The sequence below is a fragment of the Corylus avellana genome, chromosome ca4 (genome assembly GCF_901000735.1).
Source record: "Corylus avellana chromosome ca4, CavTom2PMs-1.0".
Lineage (NCBI taxonomy): Eukaryota > Viridiplantae > Streptophyta > Magnoliopsida > Fagales > Betulaceae > Corylus > Corylus avellana.
The window spans coordinates 36,596,835-36,610,697 of NC_081544.1; the positions used below are offsets into that span (position 1 = coordinate 36,596,835).

At 36.1% G+C, this 13,863-nt stretch overlaps 2 protein-coding genes across 2 annotated transcripts; both read left to right on the forward strand.

The window, feature by feature from the left end:
• The first annotated feature begins 3,290 nt into the window (after positions 1-3,290).
• LOC132178680 (nudix hydrolase 13, mitochondrial-like) lies at positions 3,291-6,125 on the forward strand. Its single transcript, XM_059591173.1, has 5 exons — positions 3,291-3,763; positions 4,765-4,879; positions 5,010-5,093; positions 5,373-5,522; positions 5,699-6,125. Exons 1-5 carry the CDS (start codon positions 3,693-3,695, stop codon positions 5,945-5,947), a joined length of 669 nt encoding a protein of 222 aa, XP_059447156.1. The 5' UTR covers positions 3,291-3,692; the 3' UTR covers positions 5,948-6,125.
• Positions 6,126-12,066: 5,941 nt separating this feature from the next.
• LOC132176898 (ethylene-responsive transcription factor LEP-like) lies at positions 12,067-12,969 on the forward strand. Its single transcript, XM_059589057.1, has one exon. It carries the CDS (start codon positions 12,067-12,069, stop codon positions 12,961-12,963), a length of 897 nt encoding a protein of 298 aa, XP_059445040.1. The 3' UTR covers positions 12,964-12,969.
• The last annotated feature ends 894 nt before the right edge of the window (positions 12,970-13,863 follow it).

Sequence of the window (13,863 nt, forward strand, 5' to 3'; positions counted from 1 at the left end):
TGTATTCCACATGCGCCAGTGAGTGGATCGCACTCACGGGTGTGTGTCACGCCACTGCTCTGCCAGATGTTGCCCTCCTTTGCAACCTCAACATGCACCCTCATGTACCCTCAACCTCTACTCCATCCACCGGTGTTGCTGCTGTTTGGATTACTTTTATATTTCTTTTTTTGTCTTTGTTTTTTTGTTTGTAGAAACTTTTCTGTTTACATCAGGAATTTGTTGCTCTTTGATGATAAATTATGTTATATTTTTGACAATATTGTTCTCCTTTCAACCATTCTCCGGTGATTGTTGTTCTATCCTGATAAAGGTTTGAGTTAGATGTATGACTTTTTTAAGGGTCATGCTCTTGCCTGTCCTCTTTTTGGGTGTTGTTACCGCTTTATGCGGTCGATTTCTTGGCTTCTGCCTAAGTTATAGAGGTCTGGATAGTTTATGATTTCTTGGGACCATTTATGCGTCCATTGCCTATTCGATTGTTTCAGTTTTCCCATTTTCATATTTTACACTATCTTTTACGTTTGGGTTTGTTGTTGAAGTGCCCCCTCTTATTTTTTGTTATGTTGTAATCTGGCCTCCGGTTATAAAATTAAAAACTGTTTTGTTTTCTCTAAGACTAAGACTATCATTTCATTGCGTGACAGAAATTATTTGGAACGCCAGGCGGTAAAAAAAAAAAAAATCTGTATGGCTATAATTTTAATTGTTAATTGTGGTGTGTGGATCTCTCGCTTGAATCCGTACAATAGCATAAATTTGAATGAATGACGATATATTGGTATATTTACAAGTATGCCGGATTAGGCCCCACCCATTTACACGTTTTAAAAAATTGGTGGTCGATCCGTTATTCAACTTCTATATTTTATATTTTATTTTGAGCGTCTATAGGTTAGGTACTGGTAATGCTATTATCATAAGCTTCTATGCCTTTCTACAGTAAGGGCGTTGACTTAGAGTCAAAGTTTTTGGCTTCTATATGGCAAGTGGCCAGGCTAATTATTATTGATGGGTCTATTCTATTGGAAGTTAGTGGGGGTACTCATCATCCATCTTTATCTGTAGTGACTAGGGAGTGAGTCATTTGGAGTGAGGTGAGGTGTTGCTTCTTTTATTTTCATTTTAGGACTCAAAATCGAATGACAAATATTGTATTATTATTATTACTATTATTAGCATACTTTGGAAGGATAAAAGCTGCCTCCAAATTTCTTCACCTTTTGGCATCTTTTGATTTGCCTAATCGAAAATGAGTTTGTACTCCAATGGACGGAATTTTTTAAGTTGCTTCCGCCTTTGAAAAGTTGGAGTTGGAATGAGTCAAAACAATTCGAGTTGGGTTGAGTCACGACGATCAAAAACAAAAATAAAACGGTATCACTGTAAGGGACGAGATGATTCTTGTTTGTCTTCAAATGCACAACAACTTAGGGTCAGGGCTTAGCAATTTTAGTAATTGATTTTTTCTTAAATAAAAATAAAAACGGAAAGTCCACATTAACTCTTCAAAGTACTATTACCAAATTAGTAATATTCTCTAAACTTTTAATTGCCACAATGTCTCTTCCAAAACAATCAAAAATTGTTAGTAATTTTCATAATAATGAAAATACCCTTAGGCCTTATTTGGTTCGCAAATTGAGTATTTCGTTGAAAAAAAAAAGAATAGTTATTACTAGAAATAGACAAAAGTGGAATGGAATAATTATTCTTATTCCTTAGTTTGATAACAACATATGTATTCTAATTGGAGTGATCACCCTCGTAATTCTAGGCTCAGTTTGGCAAGGGATCGGACCTCTCCTGTAGCTGGACCGGCACTGTAGCTACAGTGAAACGAGGAGACGGACGATTAGACGCGCAGACCTGCACTCATTAAAAGGAGCACACCCAACCCATTTTCAACTTGTTTCTACGCGAGCATTAACCCACAGGAGAACTAAACCAACTACCAACATTAACCCACACGTTCACAAGCCACTTCTTCCATACGTTATTTCACAACAACAAAAAAAAACCATACGCAAAGAACAAGTTGAAAATGGGTTGGATGCGCTCTTTTTAATGAGTGCAGGTCTGCGCGTCTGACCGTCCGTCTCCTTGGTTCACAGTTGCTACAGTGCTGGTCTAGCTACAGGAGAGGTCTAGTCCCTTGCCAAGCATAGCCCTAGGTTTTCCTTCTTCTTCTTTTTAATTTTTTATTTAAAACAAAAAACAAAAAAAATAAGGGAAAATTACCGTTTACCCCTCTAAAGTTGACAGCGTTTTTCAATTCGAACACTAAAGTTTCAATTTTTGCAATCCACCCCCGAAAGTTTCAAATTTTTGTAATTTGACCAATTGTATCCAAAGCTTCCCATATTGCTCATAATTTTTATTTTTTAAATTTTTATAAAAAAAATTTTAAAAAAAATTTGGGGTGGCTATCTGGCCATTTTTGCACCCCCAAATTTGTTTTTTGTTTTCTTCATAAACATTAAAAAAAAAAAAAAAAAAATTAGGGGCAATATAGGAATTTTGGGATAATATTGGTCGAATTGAAAAAAATTGAAACTTTGTGGGGGTGGATTGTAAAAATTAAAACTTTAGTGTTCGAATTGAAAAACGCAGTCAACTTTGAGAGAGTAAACTGCAATTGTCCCAAAAAAAAACAAATTTAAGGGTTAGAAGAAACTTTTGAAAAAATTAGTTTTTTTGAAAAAAGTTATGTCAATTCTTTCACTTACTATTCCTGTGTATAAGGGATTTTCATAAGAATAAATTATTGCCAAACAAAAAAAATGACTATGGAATAGTTATTTTATTTTAATAGTTTATTCTACAAACCAAACACGTGCTTCGTAAAATTCAAATAACTCACATAAAAAAAAGGTTATAAACTCATCCATTCCATAAGAGGACTTCGTGAAATTCAGGTACTCGTGTTCCTTTCATTCATAAAAATTAGAAAATGCCCATTGGGAATATTGGATAAGACCTACACCAGTAGAGTCGAGAGACGTGGTTTTAAAAGATTTACATGGATTACTTTTTGTTTTTCTCCTCACCAAAAGACTTAAATGGATTGCCTCGTCTTATCTACTCTGTCTGTCTGTCTGTATCATTTACAAGCCAGGTAGGACCGACATATGGCGTAGGATTAAATTAACCCTTTCCTTCTCTGTTTGTTTGTTTTTTTTTTTGTTTTTTTGTTTTTAATTTCTTTTGTAATTGACGAACTCACTCACACTGTCACACATACTTCCAAAGGATGTCGAGAAGGTAATAAAATATAATTGTAAAAAAAGAGAAGAAAAGGGAGACAAGACAGCCCTCCAAAGTCAGGTTTTGAATTTTACAGAACCGTTGAGATTAATTAGTCCCGCTTGCTGCAGTCCGTCTTTGTTGCCTCTCTCGTCTCGTCTCCTGTTGGGGTATGCAAAGAGCAAAGTTATGCTGTTTCGTTGAAGGAGCCCCCAACAGTTGCTTGGGTTGTGAACTTGGTTGCACTTTCGTCACAAGCACCGACACGCCTTTCTCGTTGCCGTTGTTGACTCTTTCTGCTCTCTGCTTTTCCAATTGATTTCTACGAAAGCATTATATGGCATGACACTCCTTTTGCTCAAACAAATCATAAGCCCCTCTGCCTCGTGGAGTGAGACAGGGTGTTAAGAGCTTAATTTCTGATTCGTTGAGTTCAGATTTTTATCATGTCGTCTTTGCTGGCAAGAACAGGGAGACACAAACAGCGGTACGAGGATCAACTTAGGCTTGTTGCAGGGTCAGTCAATCTCTTCTTAGTCTTCTATGCTATTGCTGCGATCAAATTTTACTTGTGTCATGTCAATTATCTTCATCTCCTACTTTACTTCCTTTTAATGTTATAAAAATTTGTGTTCTTTTCTTCAACAAAAGCAGCATAGCGTCATGCTTCTAGAAGATAAAAAGTGTTTTCTTTTTAATCTCCATTGCTCTTGATAAACGGTGCGGTAGACAGACCTGGGCCTAAGCATTGACTTTATGCGCGCTACTTGTCTCTGTTTTTCTTTCATTTACTTTAATTAATTAATCATACCACTATTAGCTAGTACGTCCTTTTCCCACTCTAGCAATGCTCCTTAATTTGGTGGGTCGATGGGCTATCCAGGTGGACGTTTATGTTCCATAAACCTTGACCCTCATGTTTAAAGAGTGTCTACTAGAGTGATGCCTTCAACGTTAATGAGTTAAATCACCAATTATTCCAATCTCCAGAGATATATTATTGGTGATTTAACATAGTATTAGAACAAATGTTCTGAGTTCGAACCTTGTTAACATCATTTACCTTTTATTTTAATTAAATATTTCACGTGTTGAGCTTCACTTAACGATTAAGGCGCTTAATTACCAATATCACCCCACTATTTCCCTTTTAGTTTCGGCATACTTGTTACAGCCATTTACCTGTTATTCCATGGTGCATACATTTGTCTCAGAGAGTTAGTGAACATAAAATGCAAGAACCCAGGTTAACAGATATGCTTCTCATCATTAAGTCTGAGAGAGCCAAATTGGGTGAAATGAGTGGCTCGGTTTCCAGCTCATAATGCATTAAATCATGGCATGGTTCACAGGGAAATGTAATGGATCCGGTAAAGAATTTGAACATTTTGGTGTTACTAAAATATATACAAGCATGTTCTTAAAGTTAATGATAATCCTCCCAATTGAAAGTAATTTCCTCCTTTGCATGGATTGGAATGCTTGACTATACACTCACCTGTCTGGTGCAAACAACAGTTGTATTCCTTACAGGCTTGAGCAGAATGTTGAGGGTTGCCATGGCAGTTCAGAGAACAAATTGCTTGTTCTTATGATTTCTTCACCAAATCGGCATGATCTTGTGTTCCCGAAGGTATATCAATAACCCTGCTTTGTTTGCTCAGCACATGAGGCTTAATTAACACCTTTCATTTTTGTAATGTCACGTTCTGTATAAAATATAAGTTTCGGATTCAATGTCAATGCCTTCATTGGATTACCAGGGTGGATGGGAGGATGATGAGACTATACGCGAAGCTGCTTGTCGTGAAGCCTTCGAGGAAGCCGGAGTGAAAGGAATACTCAGTGTATGTTTCTTTTTTGTTCTTAATTAGTACAGGCGTGATAGCTATAGTATGTGTTGAAATTTTCTATTCTATTTCGTTTATATTCTTGAATCATATGATCCATGCTCTGAGTTTTGTCCTTACACATATCTTCTTGCTTATGATATGCATATGGACTTGTAATTGATGGGTGCCTTTGATGTGGCATGTTATCATAATGAATTAAGTTCATTACATGAAAGTAGTGATTATTTTCTCAATGAGTCATCTAATTCAACCTGATTTCTCAATTATTTTCAGGAAACTCCACTAGGAGATTGGATGTTTCGAAGCAAGAGCAGGCAGAAAAGCTGCAGCCTGGAAGGAGGTTGTAGAGGTTATATGTTTGCATTGAAGGTGACCGAGGAGCTTGACTCTTGGCCAGAGCAGGCTAACTATGATAGGAAATGGGTCAGTAATCAATAAAAGATCAATTGGAATTATATGATATGGTAGCATAGCTGGCATCATGTGTAATGGTTCATTCTGTGGTTGAGCTACTATGATCCCATGTTGACTAGTTTTTTGGTTTGCCTCATAGCAATCTAACTTCAGTTGAAGACTCTGGCTCTTGTTACCTTCTACAGCTTACCACAGAGGAAGCATTCAAATTGTGCCGTTATGATTGGATGCGGGATGCTCTTGAAAGATTTGTGACAACTCTCGCTGAGGAAATTAGAGGATGCAGGAGGAATGAAGAGTCAAAGGAAGTAGCAGCTATAAGGCCAGTTTCAGATGCTGTTGAAGAGCAGCAAATGTCATCACCTGGCTGCTTTGGTAAGCCTTCCAGTGTCCAACACCTTGAGAATTCTTGCAAATGCATTGTACAGGCTTGAGGAGTGGAAAATCCATCTTTGTAGTGAAAGCAACTCTACTACGCACTCTAGAATTCCTTCACATCCTTGATTCTGCAATTCTAAGTAATTTTTAAGACTCTTTCTGCTTTAGGCGAAGCTTGTGTATTTTTGTAATTAAATCAAATTTGAACAAATGAAGGGCTATTATTTTCTTGCAGATGTTGTTGTCGATGTCTACCATCAAATGACTGATTAGTATCCAATACTAATTCCACACGAATCAGTCACATTATTAGATCTTGTCTTGTCGGTCGTCTATGGCGTATTTGGTTCTTGAATTGCTAGTTTTTTCTTCTTCCGGCGGTGGAGCACGGTACTAGCAAGAGCGATACCCACTAAACCCTAAGAAAACTAGAATTGTGTGGGATACCAGACGTTCTCACACAAACTGATGACACACTCACACGTACACCTTTTTGCAAGTTTTTCACGGGGTAAAGAAAACCAAAAACCTGGCCGGCTGTCATTTTGTGCAGTTAGCACGCTCAAACAGTTGCAGCATTACTTGCAATTTAATGTACTTGTGGAGTAACGTTCCAGTGCATTTAGTACCACTGATGGGACGCCCGTTACTTGTTAATTACAAGTTCAAAAGCTGCGACTGACCTGCTAGTTTAGTGAAGCCAATGATGCCATTTTATAAAATCTACGTGCAGTTTTGCGACTTAGAAGAAGAGGGATCGGAATTGTTTATTTGGTGTTTTTCAAGTTCCAACAGAAGCCTCTAAACACCTCCTCCACTCCAAGCCAAGTGTATCACAATCTGCATCACTTCATGGTGGACACAGGAGTACGTTCATAGTCTTTCTTAATTTTAGCGCTTTTCTCGCAAGCCAAATTGAAATACCAAAGGAAAGAAGTGCAATTAACTTTTTTCTAGTAAAATTGTAGATTGATCATCTAAAACAGGACGCGGATAGTGGTTCAATTTTCCCAGTAAAGGCATGGATCCTAATTAATTAGTAAATATTGGTAGATCTTCGATCTGTTGCTTGCAGCGCTGCTCTACGTACAAAAAGCTTTGGTATATATATATATATATATATATGCACATTTCCACGTACAGGGATGATAATGTTTGTAATTGACCACAGAATTTAAGGAGGTGGTGTGGCTGGCAATGATCATGCCTCTGGATTCTCTCTGCTTAACAACAACAATGTTGTGAAAAATAGTGCAGTGCAACCACCATTTGTCACCATGAGAACAAAAGCGAAGCAAATTAATCAAAGCAACCTCAATTTCCGGGCATGATTTTCAAAGGCGACAAAACATTCAAACTTACGCGCTCCCTCGATTACTCAATCCTTCCAGTAAATGTCAAATAAAATAATTAATTAAGTTGTGTGTGTATATATATATATATATATAGCTAGCACAAACTTTAAGCTCTACAAATATATATGCAGGCCACATATATTTCTTTCAATTTTTTTTTTTTTTTTTGACTCCGTCTATAAAATTGTTATGTCTCTTAACATTAAGATGAGAAAAATTAATACATATGATTTTGAATAAAAATCTGTGACTGTAGATTGACCACGAACTCTAACAAAAAATATTTCCGTTTAAATAATTAATAATGTATAGGGTGGTGTGGGTGTGAACTTAATTCTTTCTAATTCGAGCAATATGATCTGCTTGGGTCTTCATTTGCAGTGAAAAACGAGCGCAAAATGGCCGTGTGCTTCATTAGTCTAGAGGGAAGGAATGGAAGTGGAACCTTTATTAAATCCTCCACCTTCTTTTTCCATGTAATCGGGGAGGCTTCCTTTGACTTACCTTTCTTTCTACGGCATCTTTTGCACTTATTATCTGTGTTTATATTTTGTATCCTTGCGCCATTCGATACTCCATACACCTACTCTGTGTTTTTATCTGCTCCTTGAAAACGGAGATTCATGCATGGGATTTACAAACGAGACTTGTCTCCATTGAATTGAATTTTGACGCTTGTTGCTTTTGTCTTACCAAGTCAATTTTCACCCATTTTATTCATTCATGCAAATTCCAGAAAGTTTATTAATCTCATTTTCTTTTAAACCAAAAATATTGAGCAAGTTAATTTGTAGATTATTATTATTATTTTTAAAAAAGAATTAATTATCTACTTTTCGAATACACTATTACGCACGCACGCATGCATGTGAAGAGTCATGCGTTTTTTTATTTTTTTATTTTAATTGAAGAGGAAATAGGGGAAAGAGTCATGCGTATTATTCAACAACAATATAACTCATGCTAGCTAGCTGCTTTAATTTTAACATTTTGCCTCCTGTAAATTCTTAAACTGTACGTTTTTGGTCGGTCGGCATGAGTAAATTAATATAAGGTAAAAATGTCAGTCAAAAGCAATATCATAAAAAGTGTGTTAAATAAAGTTTTAAAAAGGTAAATATTGAAAAGTACTTTTTGCGGAAATTTTTTGCCTTTAGTGTTTATAGAAGAAATTCGTTTGACAAGCCAATTAAGTGTTATTAAAAAGTTAAAAAAAAAAATCATAGGAATAGTTATTAATTACTGTTTACAATCTACAAATTAAGGAAAACACTGGCCCATTTCATCTTAAAAAAAAAAAAATAGGCACATAGATTAGCCTAAGCGAAATGTTAAAGGAAAAAGCTCAATTATTTTTTTTGAAGGCAAAAACTGATCAATTCAACTGTAAAAATACAGACTAAATGAAGAAAGTTTGTAAAGAGAAAAAAAAGAAAGGGAATAAGAAGAGAAAACAAAGGATGACATCTTTATTTAGTTTGTATTTTCACATGGTATCAGAGTTAAAGATAGTGAGATTAAACCTTAACTCCGTCAAATCACCCCTCATTTAAATTAAATATTTTACGTGTTGGGCATCACCTATTAAAAGGGAGTTTGAGCTCACACGTGAGGGGAGTGTTAAAGTATTGATTAAGTAATTAAATTTACCTCTTCTTATCAGTTTAAACTTTTAGAATAACTGATGATTTAACATCAACAATTGGGAAAGACATACGACAGTCACATTAATAATAAATAATCATATTATAAAAGCTTATAAGATAGAAAGACAAATGTGCCTTAGTGACTGACTTAGTGTCTATCGTCTTCAACTTGTACATCAACTTTCGTGCCCGCTAGCTCCACTAAAAATATTATTTGTTCTCTCCTCTAAAGTGGTCGTAAGATTTTTGACCTATAGCTAGCCTCATCGGATAGCACCAAAATTTTGCAATATTTCTACAATCATCAACCAAGACCTCCCAGTCATTAGAAGTTAGAACCAGTCTAACAGCACGTGCGGGTCAAGTCATTGCATCTTGTTTTTCGAGTTAATTTGGTTAATTTGTAATATTTGATATTTGGACCCGTTGAAATTAATAATTGAGACATATATATATATATATATATATATATATATATATATAAGACATCATGGACAACACATGTCTTAATCTCAATGAGTCTTAAGTTGTAACTAAAATCGGATTCAAAGAGAGAGAGAGAGATATATTATGATGATTTTAGGTGTAGAATAATAGGGATCATTAACCGAGAGGTTTGTCGTACAAGATTTATGCAGTAAATAATAGTCTAATGTACCGAAAGGCCATAAGCTGGGGTCCATGGGAGTCAAGCCCCGTTTAATGTAAAATGCTTCTTCAACTAATTCTTTTATGAGTAGGTAGGTCTTCCTAGCTAGTGTGATTGTTTTCTTCAAAAAAGCACGCCTTTGTGTCCCTCTCACATGCATCCCAAAATGCCTTTCCCTTATTTGGAGGTTGCATGATGTGTGTTCATACTTCATTCATATATACCAAAGTGCATCCATGGCCATAGGCGAGAGGGATGGTGGAACATATCATTCATTATATTCACCTCAAATTGGATGCACATGCATGGTTGATTGAACTCTCAAATTAATTATGTAAACTAACCAATCTTATAACAAATCTATAATAATTGATTAAGATTATATTCCAATATATTAATCTTCACAAAAAGTAAGAGATATATGGAACCATGTGAGAAAAGAAAACATGTCACGTGAGGGGGTTTTCAAAAAAAAAAAAAAGAAAAAAAGAAAGAAAGTGGATCCTATTAGATATAGCTAGCTAAGGACATGAAGAAAGCAGCCTCGTATAATTATTTATAACGCGTGCAAGAGGGTTAGCATAAAGAGAAATTTTAATTTTAATTTTGGAATTATATATTTTATAAATTAAGGGAAAAAGCTTAATTGTATATATATATATATATAAAGATTGAGGGTTGGTTAAAATATCATGTAGATGTAATTGTAATGATCAGATGGATGATGGGTACTGATCGACAATTGAATGATGATGGGAATGATAATTGGAATTGTGGTAATGTATTTAGCAATCATAAGATAGAGTTTAATCTATTACTAACCTTTTTGGGATTGGATAAAGCTGTTCTAATTAAGGTGTGCATGCTCATTATTTATGGTGGTGATTTGATTAATTAGTACAATCCATGATTAGTACCTGATTCAAGCGTACCTCTCTCTTTCTCTTCACATGTGACAACTTTGGGTTTTATTAATTTAAATTCATCATATAATTGCATCTAATTAATCAAAAGTACAAATGAACTTTATTCAAAAAAAAATTAAAAAATAAGTTTACTAGCTAGAAAGTTGGTCAAGGAGAACATGCCAGTCATCACTAATCAACTAATTGCTCATCACCACGCCCATAGTTACACACTAGCTAGGTGGAAAATTAGACACCCTTTCTTTCTTCCCAATTAAGGAATTATATATATATATATAGGACATGATTATCCTTATTTATTTTAAAATTGGAAAATTATTAATGGCCAATTAGGGAGTACTGTCACACACACACACACACACACACATATATATATATATATAATATCAACATTTTGAGATATATATAAAAGTAATTTTTAGCATTTCTTTTAACAAAATTGATTAATTATCTCTATCTATTTGCCTTTTTAATTTGTTTCCTCATTTTCACAAAACCCATGACTAAAAATTCTAAATACTATATAATTTGTAATTAAATTAAAAAAATACCATTCGATATCATTGAAATTCAATGCCTTCTTTTTAATTATAATTTGTGTGGTAAACCGTAAATTCCCACTGTTGATATGTTTAATTATAATAATTTAAGAGTTAACAAATCAATTTTTTTCTTAATTATTTTACAAATTATAATAGCCCAAGCATTAATATAAATTGAGTTTATCAAGTTTTTCAAAACTTAAATTGTTGCAATATATATAAGGAAATGAGTAGAGTCATGTGGATTGTGGAGTCCGGTAGATAGAACCACGTGTATCGATCGTAGGTGATGAACTGAATAAGATGAGTTAGAATGAATAATTGTTATTAGGGATAATTATTGTAGGATCGTGTACTAAAAAGAAAAGAAACGGCCATACTGTACGTATATTATTTATTTGGGGGGTCCAGATATAGTCATTCAGTAGTAATTAATTACTACTATTAATTGTAAATATATATATGTAACGGATATATTGTAGAGATGATCAATGTGTTGTTTCTCTTTACTGTTTCTCATCAACTAAAACAGTCTGGTCTTTAAAGGAGGGAATTCAAGAACCATAAAATGAAAAAAAATAAATAAAAAATAATCGTGATTAATTAAGTTGGCTAATGATATCACCCACCGAGATTAATCGTGGGCCCACTCTCAGACGATCAGTAGTGAGTAGCAAGAGTGAGCTATCGAGTCAGTGAGATTGCCTTCACACTCATCGTTGGCTCATCATTTGTGTGGGATGGGATGGGGGATTACGATGGCAATTGAACAGTTGTGAAGGGCAAGTGTGGTAAAAGGACGTGGTGTATTATTAAGCCAAACTTCTTATTTAAACAGCCTACATGCAACGGCCGGAAAACAAGGCCTACTATCATTCTCTTCTATATTTCACTTACTCTCTCTCTCTCTCTCTCTCTCTCTCTCTCTCTACACAGAAAATCTCTTCTTTTTTTTTTTTTTAAAGCTAGCTCGAGTGACAGACTCTGAAATATTCAGGCAAAGGCAGAATATATCTAAAAATCTAAGGCTATCTTTTATTGATAGAATCATATATACATGATGAACTTTAACAAGTCATCACCAGCCAACTCACCCTCCTCCTCGTCCAAGTCCAAAAGAAAGCAGCCACTAGAAAACCAACAGCAACAACAAGGTCAAGGAGAAACGAGGTTTCTCGGGGTAAGAAGAAGGCCGTGGGGAAGATACGCTGCAGAGATAAGAGACCCTTCCACCAAAGAGAGGCATTGGCTCGGCACCTTCGACACTGCCGAGGAGGCCGCCTTGGCCTACGACCGCGCTGCTCGCTCCATGCGTGGTTCCAAGGCCCGCACCAACTTCGTTTACTCTGACATGCCACGTGGCTCTTCTGTCACCTCTATCATCTCCCCCGACGAATCACACCACGACATCTCCGCCCTCTTCGCTCCCCAACAGCAGCAAAATGATCATACGGATACCCACTCCGCCACCCACCTGTTCTTCGGCCAGGACCCTTTCTTCGATGCTGCCGCGTGTCCTTTTTCAGCCGGGGACGGCTGGGCTCATCAGGGGACTGCAACCGTCGGGTCTAATTACCAGCCCATTACGGGTATTATGGATGGTGGGCTGCCACAGTCACAGTCACAATCACAGCCACAGCCACACAGTTACTCTTACTCATCCCAATCCCAAGACCCTGAGCTTCCACCTTTGCCTCCGGACGCATCCAGTTTCTATGGGTCTGGAGTGGCGGGCTCAGATATGGGCCAAGGAGTTTGGAATGAGAGCAGCTTCTTCGGGTTCTCTGAACAAATTAGTTCAAATGAGCTAGAATCAGTAGTTAGTGGGCCACATGTGGGCTTCGATTCTAGTGAGTTTGTGCAGCACAGCCCACTGTTTGGGAGGATGCCACCTGTTCCAGACACAAGTACGGATGGATTGGATTTGGGCTCGCCATCTGTGTTCTACTATTAAATTAAATTAAATTAAGATAAGATATATGTACCGGTGTGCTTTTTTGGTTGTGATAAAGGCTAGTGTTGGGCTTGGAATGCAAAAGCCCGCTGCTTTTCTTTTCTTTTCTTTTTTTTGTTTTGTTTTTTTTTTTTTTTTTATGTTTTTGTTTTTGTTTTCTTTTGGCCCGACTCATAAAAGCGTAATGTATTTGGTTTGGTTAAGTTAAGCGTATTGCGAGATTTTGACCCTTTCGGACTTGGAATTGCCTAAAGGGTCCAATTAATTAATTAGATCTTGAGTCCACGGGCAACCAGCCCATTCCTTCCTCCAGAGTCCAAGATTTTGTTGAGACTTGAGCATAAAAAAAGTAAGGAATTTGTTGCGAAAAAAAGGAGTAAGGAGTGCGTATTTATTATTATTCCGGGAGAAACACGCTGATTTTTTCATCTTCTGGGGATGGGCCAACGCGTTCGGTACTTGAATTCAAATTTCAATGGGGTCAAAATGTCAACTCCACATTTGAGCAAGAGTCCAGAGTCCAGAGTGTGGAAAGTATGAGCAATTTTGATATGCAAGGCCAGCAACATGCCACGTCTTCTTTCTTTTTCTTTTAACGTCTCTCTCTTTTTAGTGTTGCCAAATACCAACTAGCTAGCAAGTAGGGTCAGACATCCCAAATAAAGATATCATTCATAATTGGGTTAAATACCAAATACTTCATGGAGTTTGGTAATTTTATTTTTATCCCTTTGGGGTTTCATTTTTATCACAGAACCCTCCTGAGTTTTGATAAAAGACCAAGTTAGTCCATCCGTTAGTTGACCGTTTAGGACTGACACGTGGACCAATCAGATGTCGACACGTGACACCAATTTAATTTTTTTTAATTAAAAAAAAATGTTTTTTTTTTTTTAAAAA

Coding starts and splice junctions, on each gene's coding strand:
- LOC132178680 (XM_059591173.1), top strand. CDS start 3,693: ATGTCGTCTTTGCTGGCAAGAACAGGGAGACACAAACAGCGGTACGAG. Junction 5,094..5,372: donor GAGTGAAAGGAATACTCAGT/GTATGTTTCTTT, acceptor AATTATTTTCAG/GAAACTCCACTAGGAGATTG. Junction 5,523..5,698: donor CTAACTATGATAGGAAATGG/GTCAGTAATCAA, acceptor TACCTTCTACAG/CTTACCACAGAGGAAGCATT.
- LOC132176898 (XM_059589057.1), top strand. CDS start 12,067: ATGATGAACTTTAACAAGTCATCACCAGCCAACTCACCCTCCTCCTCG.